The 19,485-nt window shown below is 41.2% G+C and overlaps 1 protein-coding gene across 1 annotated transcript in view; it reads left to right on the top strand.

Moving 5' to 3' along the window:
• Positions 1–870: 870 nt before the first annotated feature.
• Positions 871–19,485, top strand: part of LOC118734235 (paraplegin) — a gene marked incomplete in the record, with an annotated part of 425,846 nt that continues 407,231 nt past the window's right edge. Inside the window, 2 exon segments of the mRNA XM_036463957.1 lie at positions 871–1,098; positions 1,159–1,467. Of these exon segments, the coding sequence (XP_036319850.1) occupies positions 979–1,098; positions 1,159–1,467 (429 nt within the window).

The raw sequence follows: 19,485 nt of genomic DNA, 5'->3' as shown, positions 1-19,485 counted from the left end.
TTGGCTTGAGCAACAGGGAGCCACAAAGTTTGTGGTCCACTCCCGGTGAGACCTAAGGCCAGAGCAGGTTCTTAGGTGACTCCACCCGTTGCAGGAGTTGCACCTAACCGAAGTGGAGTTCGAGTGGAGTCGATTCTGGCAAACACAGCAGAAGTAAATTTCAGGTCCGGGGTTGGGCTCTACGCCCGCCCGGAGAAGAAGGATGCGGAGCAATCCGGCTGCAAGGTATTGCTCCATGGACGGATAATGATTAATGGGTATCGCCGATCTAGACGGGGTTAGATCGCCGAAACAACAGCCCTTGGTCGGGTGAAACCCGAGTCATTCCGGTACGTAGAACCGGCTGTCGTGGGAAGTGGGGAGTCGAAGACGTCGATAACGATGTTTAACCGCAGATTAGTGTTAACCGGACATTGAGTAACCGGCCCTTACTATAGCATGTCAACATTTTTAGGTTTTAGTTGCGATATTTTTTCGTTTACTCTTAAAACTGCTTTACTGTACATTCGTTCCGATCCTACTGATGATGACGCTAGGCCAACATAGTTGCCATATATTATTTTATATAAAAGTATTGCCGCTTTTCCAATGCACATTCAGCATTTTTGTGTCATAAATTTGGGGCCGGTTCTTCAATATCTGGTTATCACGACTTGCCGGTTAAACATAATTATTGACGTTTTCGACATCATGCTTATAACATGAGATCGATAAAGCAGTCGTTGTATTTAACCAGAGCTTCTACCTCCGATTTGTGCTAATCAGGCCTTGAACAACCGGTCCAATATATATAAACCTTCAATAGTGAAAATACTCGATAGTTTTTCAAAACTATCGATGGTGAAAAAAAAACCAAAACCATCGATAGTGCCATCGATAGTTCGGCACCACTGCTATTTGGAAAGAGTGTTATATATTGTTTTTAGCTAAGGGAAAGTATTTGTTTTGAAGCAGATTGTTGCTAATAATGAGGACATAATGTGGAGGCAAGCGAAGCAGTTATGTAATATTAAACAATTTATTGTAACGAAGCATCCTAAGGAACTGGGATATGTCAAACTATTTCCGATTTTACGTATTTCGCCGCCACATAACGAGGTTAACTGTTTTAATTTTTTCTGCTCATTGTTTAGATTCTTACAGGATTATATTTTTCAGATGAAACGTTATCGCAGGGAATATAAAGCAGCTGTGAATCTGCTTGCTCGTTCTTGCTCTATGTCGCCTTGCATTTTCCGACAATTACATTTTAGTAGTAAAGATTTTACTCCAAAAAAATCGGACCATAAGCAAGGCTCAGCTGGGAAAAACGGCAGCCAAAATTCAAATCAAAATGACGAAAAAGGCAGTGACAACGAGCAAAAAGTAAAATCGTTACTCACTAAGGCTTTGTTGTGGATGTTTACAGTTTATATGTTTGTCGTCTTTCTATCATTAATAACATCGCCAAGAGCAGAACGTCCTGAGGTAAAAATTCTAAAAATGCGAAAAATGCGCTCTATCGTTAACTTAATATAGGAAGTTCTAAGTCATTTGTGTTCGAAATTGAGCTTTGTACAAAGGTCGGTAGATTACATCTAAAAGCCTAATAGACTACAAAACGACTTTAATGTATTAGTTTCAGTATTTATCAAAACCAAGGATGTTAACGAAATTCCAAATTTAAGAACATTAAGGGCTGGTTTCCCCAACTCAACTTAATTAATTAAGCCAATTTTCATGACTTAGTCAGAATAAGATGTGTAAAACGTAGGCTAACTTATGACTTAAGTCCAAAAAGTGGCTAAGCTAAGTTAAGTTGAGTTGGAGAAACCAGCCCTAAGTTTTATAAAGTTTGATGGGTTCCGTTTGCGTATTTTTTGAAAGGATTTTGAGGTGCTCAAACGCGTAATTCGAATCAAAAAACTTTTACACACACTTGTAGACAACAGTTCACGCTGGTAATTATCTAGTTGGGCTTTCAACCCTTAAAATTTTTCGAAATTCTGGAAATGGGGTACAAATGGACGCGTCTGCAACCCAGTAATAAGAATCTGGGGTACTGTTTAGTACGAGGCCTAACTATTTCGAGGTATTGCGTCGAAAGGGGTGACGCGATCCAAAAAAATTTACACACTCTTATAGTCAAGGGTCTACACATTATTTTAACAAATACTTTTGTAATTTTTGATCACTAATTTATTTACAAATTGGGTTTCGAATATGCCCTGTTGTTGTAAAATTAGGAAATTAGCGTAGATTTATCACTCCTATTCTCCTTAAAGCAGCAACATCACCAATCTATTTTTATATTCCCCTTCACTTTACACTTTACTCGATTAGTTATAACTTTATGACTTTAATATTAACCAATTAATCAAAATTCATTAAATAAAAACACCTTCAAAATCACGCGTCTGACTTTGGTTGCATATGCAAATTAAATGGCGGAGTTCAGCTGTCAAACTCCAAAATATGCAAAAGAATGAGAGACAAATGAAGATAACATATAACCCAGTAAGCATTAAAAATATAAAACTTTCCATGGCAAATATTTATTTACTGTCCCTGTAGCTTCTTTCGGGTGTGGGGTATGGTTGTATTGGGATCGATAGGGGTTTTAGACCTGATCATAACCATAATAGACATCACTGGGGCGGTAGCCCAGGTTTACCACACAGAAAGGGAATTCTAGTTACCTCATCCTTTCCCAAGTTGGTGCAAACCATGATACAAAAAAGAAGGTAGTTTCAATAAACAACTTTTGACGGATAATAAAATTTTTTGAAGTTTCATAAATTGTCAGTATTATCAACGGCCTTGCCACTTTGATAATATTAAAACAATACATCGGAGTATTTTCTTTCCCATATTTTTACCAATGTGAGAATATTTCAAATTAAAACTCACAATCAGTACTTGATATTTTTTTACTTACGTGGTTTGCCCCTCTTTTATTAAAAATATATAAAATGTAAACTGTTACATTGTAATTATTCTTTTTATTTTATAATAAAAACCATTAGTGCATTATGTTGTTATTTTTTTCATTTTCTTATTTTGATATACAATTTTCGTTTCTTTAATCTTGCGATTTAAAAATCGAATTCTAAAGAATGTTCTTCCCAAATAAAATCTTTTTATAATATTTTGGTCCAAATGTACTTTTAAATTTCTCATCAGATTTTGCAAAAATTTTGGCTTTGTGGTTAGCGAATCACCATTAATTTCAACTAATTTTGAATTCAAAATTTCCAATGTATGCAAAAAACTTGAATTAGGCTTGTACAGACCGCCCTCCGATAAACAGTTAACATACGTATAATTTTGATCACTTTCTTCATGCGTCCTGAAGCCTAGTTTTGTCAACCCCATTTTCGAAATTATGTAGCCGGCAAAATTTTCAAGTTCATCATATTCCACATCTTTGAGTGGACTGATGAAATCTTCTGCTTCATGCTCTTCTGCGAGCTACTTAAAAAAATTAGAAATCAAATAAAAACGAAAGGGTAAGGAGTTTACCTCGAGTTCTTCTTCTGCGGATATTTCAATATCGTTAAGTGGTTTGAAAACATTTTCACTGAGCAACTCCTCTTCAAATTTTAACATTACTTCACTTGAAGACTCAACATTTGTTTCCGTGCTCAAAATAGTTTCGTTTCGCCCTAATAAAGTTCATGCATACATTTTAGAATCCTTATGACAACAACAATAATTTCTTTAAGTGGTAAAAAATTACCTAGAAGGTATGATCGAAATCTGTACTTGAATTCGAGAGGTGACGGATGGTCATGCAGCCCTCCTTTCATATATGTTCAATAACTTCACTAAACTTCACTCATTTTCATACATTTTTGTTTACTTTTACAAAAAAAAAAAATATTATCTCTGGTGATCAGGTAGCATGAATTTTATGAAATGTCATAATTTTATTAAAAGTCAAATGGTTAGCAACAACAACGAATGTCATTAAATGGAACTACCTTCTTTTTTGTATCATGGGTGCAAACCAAAAGGAGAACCCTATTTGGTAAGGATTATCACAGCGCACGGCAGTGCGCGCGAGTGACGAAACGGGGGGAGTATTTACATATGGATGTGTGCGGTCCCATGGAAGAGAGTGGAATTGGCGGCTACAATTATTATTTTTTTATTAAAGACGAAGCAACAACCTTTCGATTTACGTATTTGCTGAAGACCAAGGATGAGGTATATGAATGTTTGAAATCGTTCATCCCCATGGCTCGCAATATGAATGGTGCTCAAATTAAATTCGTTCGTTTTGATAATGGGACGGAATTTGTGAATCAAAGGGTCAAGAAATTACTCAGCGATGAAGGCATTAAAATTGAATACATCACACCATATACCCCGGAACAGAGTGGTCTAGTTGAACGAGAAAATATAATCCATCATTGTCCAAGTTTTTATGGCCTGAGGCGGTACGAACAGCCACATACTTGTTGAACCGTACAACAAATAGCAAGTGTATTGGCAGCACACCATACGAAAAGTGGTTTGGTCGAAAACCATACTTGGGTCATATCAAGATCTTTGGAACTGAATGTTTTGTACAAGTTCCAGTACAAAAGGGTCGGAAGAAGTGGGATCCAAAGGCAAAAAAAGGTGCTTTAGTTGGTTTTGAGCCCACTATCAAGAATTTTCGCTTATATGATCCAGAGAACCAAAAGATCTTTCTCAGCTGTGATGTTCGTTTCCATGAAGTTGATTCAAAAAGGTTCGTAATTCGGGACAGCTCCGATAGTGAAGAGGAGGTAATTGTTCAGCATCAAGCACCAAATAGTGAAGCTGTTACCAGCGATGATGATCATTTTGAAGACGCACAAGAAGACAACGTAGGCCAAAGAAACAGCCAAAGGTATGAATTACGACAAGAAATCAAGCCACCAGAGCGTTTGATTGAAACTGTATGTTCTGCGACCGTGATTGAGCCGGTAACATATGAAGAGGCAATGCAATCGACAAATGCAGAGCAGTGGAAGCGACAGCCGGTTCTACGTACCGGAATGACTCGGGTTTCACCCGACCAAGGGCTGTTGTTTCGGCGATCTAACCCCGTTTACCACCACAGACCGTACCATAGCCACCACAGACCACATAACACACACAACTGCACCACCACCCACACGCCGCCGCCAACAACTCCTGGTTCCCCCTACAATCTGCACGGTATGTCAGACCAGAATATTCCGTAATGTGACATCAGTCAAGTGCAACACCTGCCTTGGCTGGTGCCACTTTAGGGCATGTTCAGGTCTGCGTACCACGCGAGATTGGACGGGGAATTTCGAGGGCCCGTGTTGCGCTGCTCGGTCGCAGACGTCAATTGCGACGCCCCCCCACCACCACCACAGGGCGGCAACCATCTCAGCAGCACACACAGCCAACGGCGGCAAGAACATACACCTCACTCACACCCCACATCACGACACGTCTCCCGAACCACATGAAGCTCCTCCAATTCAACTGCAACGGGCTACAGAGCAAGATTGAGGAGATAACCGTCTTCATGTGTCGGCATGGTATATTAATAGCTGCGGTCCAAGAGACGAAGCTGCACAGCAATTCAACTTTGTTGAATTGCGCCGGGTACAATGTGCACCGTCGAGATCGCGAGCGAGATAATGGTGGTGGCTTAGCGTTCATCACGCACCACACCGTGCAGTATCGTCTTATCGAAGCAGACATCGACCCCAGGGATACCACCCTAGAATGTCAGGGCATCGCTATCCGGTCAGGCGATGTCGAGCTCAAAATATTTAACATTTACATACCCCCTGTCACCTGCTGCCCGGCAGGATATCACCCTGATATAGGTGCGCTCCTCAGAGGTGAAAACCGTATGGTAGTAGGTGACTTTAATGCGCACCACGATCTTTGGCACTCAAGCCTGTCAAACGATCATAGGGGAACAGACTTGGCTGAGCAGATAGACGATTCGACATTCTGCACAATGAACGACGACGCACCCACCAGGATTATGGGTAACTGCAGTAGCTCGCCAGACATAACAATAGTCAGCGCTGGTCTGATAAACAACCGATCTGGGCGGGGTTGTTGTAGCCGCTACAACAACAACAACAACAGTGGAAGCGTGCAATTGAGGAAGAGTACAATTCGTTAATCAAGAACAACACCTGGGATCGCTGGGTATTCAAAATGAAAGAGAATACAGATGGTTCAATCGAAAGATACAAAGCTCGTTTGGTAAATCGTGGCTTCACGCAACAATTGGTGTGGACTATGAGGACACATTCAGCCCCGTAGTTAAGTACACATCGATTCGCGCAATTTTATCATTGGCAGCAATGAATAAAATGCAGTTAAAGCAGTTTGACGTCAAGACTGCATTCCTGTATGGAAACCTGAAAGAACATATTTCCATGAGACAACCGGTCGGATATAACGATGGCAGTGGGCGTGTATGTAAATTGAATAAAAGTTTGTATGGTCTGAAGCAGGCGTCACGGTGCTGGAACGGGGAATTTACGTCGTTTCTCCGTAAATACAACTTCAAAGTTAGCAATTTGGACGCATGTGTATTCACTCGCTACAAAGATAGTGCAATGACAGTAATTGCAATTTACGTGGATGATGGTTTAATAGTAACCAACGACAAAGGTGAAGTCGATGCAATTATTTCACATCTACGCGAAAGGTTCGAGATAAAAGTTTCGGATGTAAATCGTTTTTTTGGGTCTCGAGGTTCAACAGCTTCAAGATGGATCAATACATATACACCAGGGTGATTATGCCAAGAAAATATTGAATCGGTTTGGCATGATGGAATGTAAAATTGTGTCAACACCAATGGATCACAATCAGAATCTTGGCGATTTCGTAAATGACGAGTTAGACACAGCCTACCCCTACCGAGAAGCAGTAGGAAGCTTAATGTATTTGGCAACCGGGACACGTCCAGATATAAGTTATGCCGTCGGCGTTGTAAGTCGGTATCTCGAGAAGCCAACTTCAGCTCATGTGAATGCAGTCAAGCGCATTCTGAGGTATGTGAGGGGCACAATCCAAATGGGTATCCTTTATAAAAGCGATACTCAACTGAATCTGATTGGATATAGCGTTGCTGACTACGCTGGAGATAGTGCAACAAGAAGATCAACAAGCGGTTATGTTTTCAGCATTGGCTGCGGTGTCATTAGTTGGGCATCAATGAGGCAACAATCTGTTTCAACATCTTCAACAGAATCTGAGTATATTGCGGCATGTCAAGCCGCAAAAGGGTTAAAGGGCCTCGTGGCTGTACTGTTATTGAGATCAGATTTGGATGCAAAATTGTATATGGATAATCAGAGCGCAATACATCTGATTAAAAATCCGGTGTTCCACAAAAGAACAAAACACATCGATGTTCAATACCATTTCATCAGAGAAAGGTATCAAGATGGTTGCTTCGACTTGGGATATGTTAGCACTGATGAACAAATAGCGGACATTCTTACCAAGCCGTTGAATAAGAGTCGACATAAATATCTCTGTGGTTTGATGGAGTTGACATCATAAGTTTTCGTTTTGTTTGCAACAATGAGTGGGAGTGTTGAAATATACATTGTACCAAACAAAGTCGATACATTGGACAACACTGGTTTGTGAGCGCACTCACTCACTGAACGTCCCTTTTTCTTTTGTAAACTTCATTTTTTATTAGCATACTGTTTTCTTCATTCAGCGACAATTCTTCAAGCGGTTAACACCAAATAAAGAAACGTTCCATAAAAGCGAACTATATTTTCTCAAATAAAAAGTCTACAATTTTATTTCGATTATCATTTATCTATTGGCTTAATCTGCGCTATTCTCAATAATCTACAACACTTATATACATATACGCGAGATTTGGAAGTTTTTATCCAGACGTCCAATCGACATGTCTGAGGTATCGTTGGAAAAGTCTTGTAGAGTGCGTCAAGAAAATGTATTCAAGTTTCTTAAAAGGTTATCCGAATTCTTAAAAATTTGGCTAAAGTGTTGCGAATCAAAAAAACGTTTTTTTGCTTTTGCCGGTTTAAGGGGGTATGAGGGTACATCCGACATATTTAGTGTTATGCTATAGGCCAATACCTTTCAAACGATACCTTATATATTGAGTTCCGGCATTCTAGTTGGAAAGATATAGGGCTAAGTGTGTTTTGGTTCCTGTCTCCTCTACGAGATGCTTTGCGATGTGTGTAGCGTCTGTACGTACCTTCATTTAATTTTTTTCTAACTTTCAGGAATTAAAGTACCAAAAAAAACTAGGAAGGTTTTGTTCCAGGATGTTTCGATTCGTATGCCTTTGTGGACGTGGCTGGTTCGAAAAAGGCAGTTTTTTACACTACCACTGAGGCCATACTACTCATTCCATACCATTCAGGTCGATATCAATAGAAGGGCCTTAAAACAAGCTATCTAATACAGTATTCTGCGTTTATGAAATATAAATATGTCATAACGTTATCGCCTAAAAACTAAAAATCGGGCTGCTGAAAATATAGATTTCGAGAATTTTCTCAAAAACTGGTCAGTCGATTTTATTCTAAGTTTCCTCAAGTCTTGCCCAAAACCTTAGTTTTCATCTGGTATACAGCTTATATCTGGGAAAACTCTTGTGGAGATATCACGATTCAAATTGAAAAAAATGTCGCTCCAAATAGCGAAAAAGGCTAAAAGTTAACATATTCGTCTAATTTGGTTACATTATTATAGACTGCCACTGAGCAAAAACGCATCAGTAAAACATATGATGGATTTCGCCGACAGCCGGTTCTACGTACCGGAATGACTCGGGTTTTACCCGACCAAGGGCTGTTGTTTCGGCGATCTAACCCCGTTTAGGTCGGCGAAGTATCTCAGAAGTTGTTCGTCCATAGGGCTACATTCACTACGTATTCTTCTACTCAGGGCTGGCATCGAGTCAAACCCAGGGCCAGAAACCTACACCTGCTGTGTATGCCGATGATGACTACACCACAACTCCACCTCAGTCAAGTGTAATGCCTGCGAGGGGTGGAGTCACCTCAGAGTCTGCTCGGGACTACGGACACATCGACAGTGGACCACGTCGTACGTGGCCCCCTGTTGCTCAAACAGGGCAGCCTCCACGGCTAACCTCAGTCCACCCGAGCAGCCTCACAGTCACCACAACACAACAACATAATAACACCACAGACCATACCACAGCCACGACCACATAACACACACAACCGCACCACCACCCACACGCCGCCGCCAACAACTCCTGGTTCCCCCTACAATCTGCACGGTATGTCAGACCAGGATATTCCGTAATGTGACATCAGTCAAGTGCAACACCTGCCTTGGCTGGTGCCACTTTAGGGCATGCTCAGGTCTGCGTACCACGCGAGATTGGACTGGGAACTTCGAGGGCCCGTGTTGCGCTGCTCGGTCGCAGACCTCAATTGCGACGCCTCCCGCCACCACCACAGGGCGGCAATCATCACAGCAGCGCACACAGCCAACGGCGGTAAGAACACACACATCACTTACACCCCACATCACGACACGTCTCCCGAACCACATGAAGCTCCTTCAATTTAACTGCAACGGGCTACAGAGCAAGATTGAGGAGATAACCGTCTTCATGTGTCGGCATGGTATATTGATAGCTGCGGTCCAAGAGACGAAGTTGCACAGCAATTTAACTTTGTTGAATTGCGCCGGGTACAACGTGCACCGTCGAGATCGCGAGCGAGATAATGGTGGTGGCTTAGCGTTCATCACGCACCACACCGTGCAGTATCGTCTAATCGAAGCAGACATCGACCGCAGGGATACCACCCTAGAATGTCAGGGTATCGCTATCCGGTCAGGCGATTTCGAGCTCGAAATATTTAACATATACATACCCCCTGTCACCTGCTGCCCGGCAGGATATCACCCTGATATAGGTGCGCTCCTCAGAGGTGAAAACCGTATGGTAGTAGGTCACTTTAATGCGCACCACGATCTTTGGCACTCAAGCCTGTCAAACGATCGTAGGGGAACAGACTTGGCTGAGCAGATAGACGATTCGACATTCTGCACAATGAACGACGACGCACCCACCAGGATTATGGGTAACTGCAGTAGCTCGCCAGACATCACCATAGGCAGCGCTGGTCTGAAAAACAGCATAACATGGCGACCTATGCTGACTAGCATCAGACCACCTGCCCATAGTCATCTCCATATATAAACCAACCGACTTTGCCTCCGCCAAACACCGGACCTATATCAACTTTTCTAAAGCTGATTGGAAAGGTTACGCGGAGTTTACCGAAAACACCTTCACAGCGCTCCCCACCCCAACCGACGTCCATCTCGGTGAACGTAAGTTCCGCAGGGCTGTCACTGCTGCTGCAGCTCGCTTCATACCGGCAGGATGTATAACGGACCCACGTCCAAACTTCCCTGCCGAAGCGGCACTTCTAGCCGATAAGCGTGATAGCCTTCGTCAGGCCGATCCCGGAGATCCCCGTATCAGGGATCTCAACGCGGAGATTCGGCAACTAGTAAACGTACATAAGCGGAAGAAGTGGGAGGAGCATCTGAAGACCTGTAACTTCACCTCTGGTGTGAGCAAGCTTTGGTCAACCGTGAGGTCGCTGTCCAATCCGACGAAACACGACGACAGAGTCGAAATTTCCTTCGGCGACCATGCTTCGTCGGACCCGGAGCGATGCGCGAGCTATTTTAGCCGGCAGTTCATACTGCATCCTCCGGTGGACAAAGCCAAGCGTCGAGTGACCAGAAGGCTGCACAAACTGCCAACAACCTGTGCCCCCCCTTGCTTTCACTTGCGGTGAAGTTCAAGTGGCCATCGGGAAGGCGAAAGCCTCCAAAGCCATGGGTCCCGACGGAATATGCATGCTGATGCTGAAAAATTTGGGTCCTGCGGGGGTAGCGTACCTAACGGAGGTCCTCAACTTGTCTATGGCCACTCTCATCATCCCAGACATCTGTAAAATGGGGAGAGTGGTCCCACTGCTCAAACCGGGGAAACCTGCCAGCAAAGGAGATTCTTATCGTCCGATAACACTCCTTTCCCCGGTAGCGAATACACTCGAGGCCTTGCTACTCCCGTACTTCACAAACCACTTGACCCCAGCGAAGCATCAGCATGGTTTCCGTAAAGTGCACAGTACAGCAACAGCACTTAACACCATAAACACTCAGATAACTCGTGGCCTTAACCGAAACCGTCCCTGTGAGAGAACGATTCTAGTAGCGTTGGACTTGTCAAAGGCGTTTGATACCGTCTGCCATTCCACGCTACTAGAAGATATAGAGGCCTCCTCTCTCCCACAGAGTCTCAAACGGTGGTCGGCAAATTATCTGAGTGGTCGACATTCGTCGGTAATGTTTAGAGACAACGGGTAAACAGAGAAAAATAAAACAGGGGGTTCCACAGGGTGGTGTCCTTTCCCCGCTACTGTTTAACTTTTACATTTCAAAGCGCCCTCAACCACCAGAGGGAGTCTCGATTTTCTCTTATGCCGACGATTGTTCGATTATGGCGACTGGGAATGGAATTGATAACCTGTGTTCGAAAGTAAACGGATATCTCTCGGAACTTTCTCGCTTCTTCACTGCAAAGTGTCCAGCCCTCTCCCCTACGAAATCCTCCGCGACCCTGTTCACAACCTGGACGAAGGAGGTCAGGCTACCGCTGGGACGGTGAATAACCCCAAAATACTCGGAGTAATCATCGTCAGCGTGCTCTCCTTCTCTGCGCACGCAACCGCTATTGTCAATAAAGTACAGAGCCGCAACAAGGTCCTCAAGTCACTAGCCGGCAGTACTTGGGGCAAAGGCAAAGAAACGTTGCTGGCAACATACAAGGCAATAGGCCGGCCGGTTTTGAACTACGCAGCGCCAGTGTGGTCGCCGGGGACTAGTAGGACGCAGTAGACGAAGCTTCAGACGGCGCAAATGCTCCCCGTAAAGGAGCACAATATAATGCTCTGCAAGCAGTTCCTGGTCGAGAGCCACAGAAGTGGCCACCCAAACAGACAGCTGCTTGCAGAGGAGCCCTCTCCTAGGCATGTCAGGAGGCATCTATATGAACTGACGGACGAAGTCCAGAGGTTCATCAAGCAACCTCTGGACCCGACTGCTTACCGACAGGCCCTGAACGGCATTCACAGCGAGTCAGTCTCGAGTTATGTAGTTTCCAGGCCTGTGAATTCCGTTCTAGGCATACAGCCCCCGGACACAGACGAGACGGAGCTTCATCTGCCTCGGGAGACGCGCACAACACTAACACAACTTCGCTCCGGCTACTGCAACAGGTTAAACTCCTACCTGAGTAGATTGAATGAGGATGTGCCGAATGAGTGTCAGGCATGCGGCATGTGTCCACATGACTCGAAACATCTCTTCGCATGCCCGGAAAACCCGACAACCCTAACGGCCTTGTCCCTGTGGACCAACCCCACAGAAGCCGCACGCTTCCTAGGGTTGCCGTTAGTGGAACTTGACGACAACGACTGAGATACTAATCGTCCTGGGCGGGGTTGTTGTAGCCGCTACAACAACAACAACAACGACATGGATTTCGCCGACCTAAACGGAGTTAGATCGCCGAAACAACAGCCCTTGGTCGGGTAAAACTCGAGTCATTCCGGTACGTAGAACCGGCTGTCGTGGGAATGACGTAAAGTGCATACCACAACAACAGCACTTAACGCCATAAACACTCAGATAACTCGTGGCCTAAACCGAAACCGCCCCTGTGAGGGAACTATTCTAGTAGCGTTGGACCTGTCCAAGGCGTTCGACACTGTCAGTCATTCAACTACTAGAAGATATAGAGGCCTCCTCACTCCCACAGGGACTCAAATGGTGGTCGGCGAATTACCTGAGTGGTCGACACTCGTCAGTAATTTTCAGAGACAAAACTAGCAAGCCACGTAAAATTAAACTGGGGGTACCACCACGGGGTGGTGCCCTGTCCCCGCTACTGTTTAGTTTAGTAGTAGTAGTAGTAGATTCTTTATTTAGCCGTAGCTATTTAAAACTTTCAGGTACAGTTTAGAAATACAAAATGTATCTTAAGAATAGTTAATTGACTTATTGTGAGCTATAATGTTCTCTAATATGATATATTATCAGTCTTTTAAATACATTAATATTTCTTTCGTTTTTTATATTGCTTGGCAATTCATTGAATAGTTTTAGACCTTTATACATTAAAACATTTTGTGCCTTATTGGATTTATGAAATTTGATTCTAAAATCATTCTTGTTTCTTAAGCTGTAGGGTTGCGCATCTCCCACATATGTTATTTGACTCGTTAAGTACTTTGGTAATAGATGATATTTCATTTTAAACACAAAAAGGAGTACGTTCATAGTGGTTCTTTGATTAATATTCAACCATTGCAGTGTGTCTAGCATATAGGTGATTGGCGTCAGCCTGCTACATAGTAGTATACACCGCATCCCTTTGTTTTGTAGTTTTTGCAGCCTGTTTTTCATCTGTGTTGATCCCAGGAATAAAATGGTTGAACAGTAATCAAAGTGTGGCTTGATCATTACATTAAATATCTTCACGGCGCTGCTGACAGATATATTTTTGCGAATTCTTCGAAAAAATCCAATTTTTTTTTGAGATTTTCCTGCAGATGTAATCTATGTGTTTATCAAAATTTAGCTTTTTGTCAATGACAATGCCGAGATATTTTATTTCATCAACTTTATCTATTATTTCATCGTTAACTATAATATTATCTTCAGATTCGCCATTGATCACAATTGCTTTCGTTTTTTTTTTACGTTGAGTTTTAGCTTGTTCATATTAACGTAGTTATAGACAAATTTCAAATTATAATTCAATCTAGCTATACACTCCTGACTTGATTTTCCAGACGTATATAATAGTGTGTCATCTGCAAACTGACAGATTTTAACTCCTTGTAGTATATTTTCCATATCATTAATGTATATTAAGAACAGAAGAGTACCAAGCACGGCACCCTGTGGCACGCCTAGTGTTATTTGTGCAGGCTCTAAGATGCCCTCTGCGACTTTCGTGCGTTGCCACCGGTTACTCAAGTAGCTTCCGAACCACTGATTTTCCACACCATCAATTCCGTACCTTTTCATTTTCTCTATCAGAATAGACCTGTCTATTGTTTCGAAGGCTCGCTTGAAGTCCAGAAATACAGCGGCTATGCAGTTTCCTTCGTTCATTTCTGACTTCCAGTGCGAAATTACCAAATTTAACGCTGTCTCACAGCTATGTCGCTGCCTGAATCCTGACTGGTTTTCGGATATCAGTTGATTCTCCTCCATATAGTCTTCCAGTTGCTTGTGTACGACTTTCTCAAGTATTTTACTCTCGGTCATTAACATGTTGATTGGACGGAACTCTTCTGGATTAACCGCGTTTTTTACTTTTTCCACTGGTACCACCATGGACATTTTCCAGCTGCTGGGGAATTCACCACTCATTAGAGAATTATTAATAATTTTCAAGAGGATTGGCCCTATAATTTCGAAGGCGCACAGAATCATTTTAGTTGAGACGCGATTGTAGTCTTTTTTATTATTCATGGCTTTAATAACGCTAATAAGATCATTTAATTCCAATGTTTTAAATTTAAATTGGGTAACACATGGCTTTACATAATTATTATATGGCACTTGGGGAATATCTTTATTAAGCTCTTCAACACTTTCAATAAAAAATGTATTAAGCTCATTCGCTATTTCCACTTTATTTTTTAGTTCACGGCCATTCACAATTATTTTGTCTATTTCAGCTCTTTCTTCGTTTAGTACGAGGTTTTTTATTGTTTTCCACATTGCTTTTTGGTCTTCTGAAGTATCAATTTTACCAGTTATATATTTGCTTCGCGCACTTTGCAGCTCTTTAGTATAGTAGTTTCTATAATCTTTATAATTTTGCCAATCAGTAATCGAATTGTTCCACCTGGCTAATTTGTATAATTGAATTTTAGTACGTCTCATTATGCGTAGATTGCTTCCGAACCATCCATCAAACTTACTCTTCTTTGTAACCGTTTTGGTCGTGACCATATTATCAATGGACTCTTTTAGTTTATTACTTAAAATACTAGCCATGTCGCTTAAGCCGCTATTGCTTCTCAGACTATTTTGGACATTTGTATTTTGCAGATGTCTTATCAAAAGATTCCTATCGAATTTAAATTTTTGAAACGTAATTTTGGTTTTATCACGGTTTATATGCCGGTTTTTTAGATTTACCTCAATCGATTCGTGATCACTTATTTTATAGTTCATGTTCACCTTAGCTTCAACATCGGGCATATTAGTCACTACATAGTCGAGCAATGTAGCACTAGTGTTTGTAACTCTTGTTGGTTCTGACACTACTTGCGTGAACGCATTGTCTGAAACTGCTTGTAAAATTTGCTGCTTGTATGTGTTATTTACAAGCCAATCTATATTAAAATCACCCATTATTAGCGTTTCACCAGCGGTATCACTCCATTGATCTATTTTTTCGTTGAAAAAATCACAAAATACTCTTTCTGGGCAACTTTGCCTATCTGGCGATCTGTACAGACCAACCAATGTCAATTTTATATTTTTACAAGTTACTTTTATAGTCAGACACCATATACTTTTTCCGATTGCAATTTCTTCTATTATTTCAAATTGCCACTTCGTGCTTACATAAAAAAGTACTCCTCCTGTATGGTTCGATATACTATCACATCTCACTAATTTATAGTCACTGAGTTCTATTTCATTATTTTGCACACTATTTGTCACATGGGATTCAGTTACACAAATAAAATCGAATTGTTCATCAAATGAGATGGCTTCGAGCTGGTTGAAGTGCGCCCTGATACCGCCAATGTTCAAATACAAACAATTTATATTAGACTTTAATTGCTAATACTGAATCCTTTCAGATTCAATTTTTAATTTTTTTTTATTACATCTCAAAGCTTGCTCAGCCACCAGAGGGTGTTAATATAGTCTCCTATGCTGACAATTGTTCGATCATGGCGTCTGGGAATGGAATTGATGACTTGTGCTCGAAAGTAAACGGTTACCTCGCCGAACTTTCTCGCTTCTTCACTGCAAGGAGCCTTGCCCTATCCCCTGCGAAATCCTCGGCAACCCTTTTCACCATCTGGACGAAGGAGGTCAGACTGCAACTAGGTATTCACGTCGATGGCGTAACAATACCGACGGTGAATAACCCGAAAATCCTTGGAGTTACCTTCGACAGTCTGCTCTCCTGTCTGATGACGCCACGACGAAGTCCAGAGGTTTATCAAACAACCTCTGGACCCTTCAACCTAACGACAGGCCCTGAACGGCATTCACAGGGAATCAGTCTCAAGTTATGTAGACTCCCGCCCTGTGAATGCCGTTCTAGGCACACAACCACCGGACGTGGACGGGACAGAACTTTGTCTGCCTTGGGAGATCCGCACTACAATAGCCCAACTTCGCTCTGGCTATTGCAGCGGGCTCAACTCTTACTTGAGTAGACTCAACGAGGATGTGCACAACCAATGCCCGGCATGTGGAGAGTCGCCACATGACTCCCGGCACCTCTTCACATGCCCTGAGAACCCCACTCAGCTAACGCCCCTGTCCCTATGGACAGCCCCTGTGGAAGTCGCACACTTCCTGGGCCTCCCCCTAGCTGAAATTGACGACAACGTTGATGGATGAACCGCCCTGAACGGGGCTTAGTAGCCGCTACAACAACAACAACAACAACAGTAAAACATATGTTACAAAAGTGTTCAATATTTGAATAAATCATTTAGATTTAGATAGGGTTTTTAGCCATTTATTTGGGAAAAATTAAACATTTAGATTTTTGTTTGGATTTTCGTTGATTTTAAATTTGCTATCCTAAAACAATTGATATCAAATAAAAAACCTCTTTGAGGTAAAATTTTCGAGTGACGAAAGCTGAACTAGAAACACAAAATTTATGATATCAATTTTGTGATGAAAATTATACTCAAAATAGTATTATTTATTCGGACCGCTGCGAAGTTCTGTCTACTCTTAGAAACACACCACAAAAATCAGAACTTTAGCAACGATTCGTATGAATAATACTCAGGGCTATCACAGAATCCATCGTAGCGTCGATTTTCGTGAAACCTACGAAAGTGCTATCACTGAATCCGAATGGCTACGAACGTAAATTCGAAATTCGTAGAGAGCATTCATTGAATCCGTTCGTAATGAAGATTCGTACAGATACACTACGACGAGTTTATCCTGTCGGAACAAAATTTAAAATCACTGAATCTTAAAAATAACGGAGAAAAGCTGCATTATTGTTAATAATAAATATTTATTATACTCCATATTTGTTATAGTTTGATATAATTCCATATATTTGTGTAAAGTAGACGTAAAATATAAATGGCATACATACCTACATATGTACTGCTAGACGCTATTTAATGAATGTTTTTTTTTTTTTGAAGCGAGGAAATAATAGTTTAACAACAATTTATTAGGAAATCTAATTATTTTAATATCATATAAATTTATTTAAAAAAATACAAATTTAAATTAATTTAAAAAAATAGTTTTCTCTTTAAAAGAATAAAATCTAAACTAAAAAAAATAATAAAAAAAAAAAACAAAAATGAAATAAAAAAAGAAAAAAGCTCCACTGCCGACCACTCATACTCGAACTCGGATCTCTCAATTGGCAGTCTAGTGCTTTGCTCACTCGGCCATTGCGACTGCTGGGGCAGCGTGAGCAAAATGGCATACATAAATGTCTATTGTTTCCTATGCACTAGCTGATTTCGAATCAACATTCGAAGCTGGCAACGATATTTTCGAGTTGACTCGGAATCAGTGATAGCAAATTTTTCGTATTCGTAGCAGGCATTCGAATTCGTAGATTTTCTACGATGGATTCCGTGATAGCCCTGACTATTTTGCGTCAGTTTCCAAGGCAGTTAAAAAATGCGTATAATTTTCATTACAAAATTGATATCATACATTTTGTGTTTCTAGTTCAGCTTTCGTCACTCGAAAATTTCACCTCAAAGAGGTGTTTTATTTGATAATCCTAAATTGCGGCCGAAGGCGGCCTACGCAGAAAGGTGTCCTCTGCGAAAGGTGTTCAACTCTTTCGCCTGATAACCACCTTGGGATAATTTATATTATTTAAAAACCCCACAGTTTCTGTTAGTTAGGTTATTCCACTTCAAACTGCTCAATTCGCCGCGATAAATGCCGTTTTTTCGCCCATGCGGCTGCGGGTGCGGCTTTTCGTAAAGTGGGGACTGTCCCCTTTCGAATGAGGGGGCAGATTTAGGGGGCCAGGCCCCCTCCCTCTCCTCCCCCACCCCAAAAACGTAAAGCAAATAACTAAACATTTCCCAGAATCGACATCAATAGAAGGGCCTTAAAACAAGTTATCTAATACTGTGGGGCGTATTCTGGTTTCGTACGAATCGAAAATTTGAAATTTTTGTATAGAAAATGATAGGAAAATTTCATGATTTTCGATTCGTACGAAAACAAGAATACGGCCCTGTATTCTGCGTTTATGAAATATAAATATGTCATAACTGCTGCTGAAAATATAGATTTCGAGAATTTTCTCAAAAACTGGTCAGTCGATTTTATTCTAAGTTTCCTCAAGTCTAGCCCAAAACCTTAGCTTTCATCTGGTATACAGCTTTTATCTGGGAAAAGTCTTGTGGAAATATCACTATTCAAATTGAAAAAATGTCGCTCCAAATAGCGAAAAAAGGCTAAAAGTTAACATATTCGTCTAATTTGGTTACTTTAAGTTATAAACGTAACATATGCAATTTCCCGCAAAAAAAATGTCCGTTCCCTGATGCCACCTATACTGAAATTCCCTGCAAATCGGGGGAATTTCCCGCGAGTTGACTTTCCTGTATGCGATACATAATTAAATAAATAAGAAATCTTTTTATTTTTGCTGGTTTCTTTGTTTTCTTGTACATACGTATCCATACATGTTTGTACACATTCAGTGTAGATGCAATGATATCGTGGGCGTGATATTTGATGTACACAGTATGCAACTAAACCCGCACTTAACCAACCTGGGAAGACGCTTACATTATTACCTACATTTGTAAATACATATTTACTTATGTATGAATGCATTTATTTCACTTTATGTGCCGCTACTAATTATTTACAGATTGCCACCGAGCAAAAACGCATCAGTAAAACATATGTTTCAATGGAATTGAATTCAGTGTTAAATATTTGAATACATTATTTAGATTTAGATAGGGTTTTGAGCCATTTATTTTGGAAAAATAAAACATTTAGATTTTTGTTTGGATTTTCGTTGATTTTAAATTTGCTATCCTACAATTGTTTTATTAGATAAAACACCTCTTTGAGGTAAAATTTTTGAGTGACGAAAGCTGAACTAGAATCACAAAATTTATGATATCTGTTAAGTTATTACGAGATTGCGATGTAGGTTTTCAAAGTAAGGTTTTAATTCAACTT

This window comes from Rhagoletis pomonella, unplaced genomic scaffold, assembly GCF_013731165.1.
Source record: "Rhagoletis pomonella isolate Grant_MI unplaced genomic scaffold, Rhpom_1.0 Rhpom_scaffold_00002, whole genome shotgun sequence".
Lineage (NCBI taxonomy): Eukaryota > Metazoa > Arthropoda > Insecta > Diptera > Tephritidae > Rhagoletis > Rhagoletis pomonella.
The sequence above is the reverse complement of the archived record's forward strand: the minus strand, read 5'-3'. Positions and strand labels throughout refer to the sequence as shown.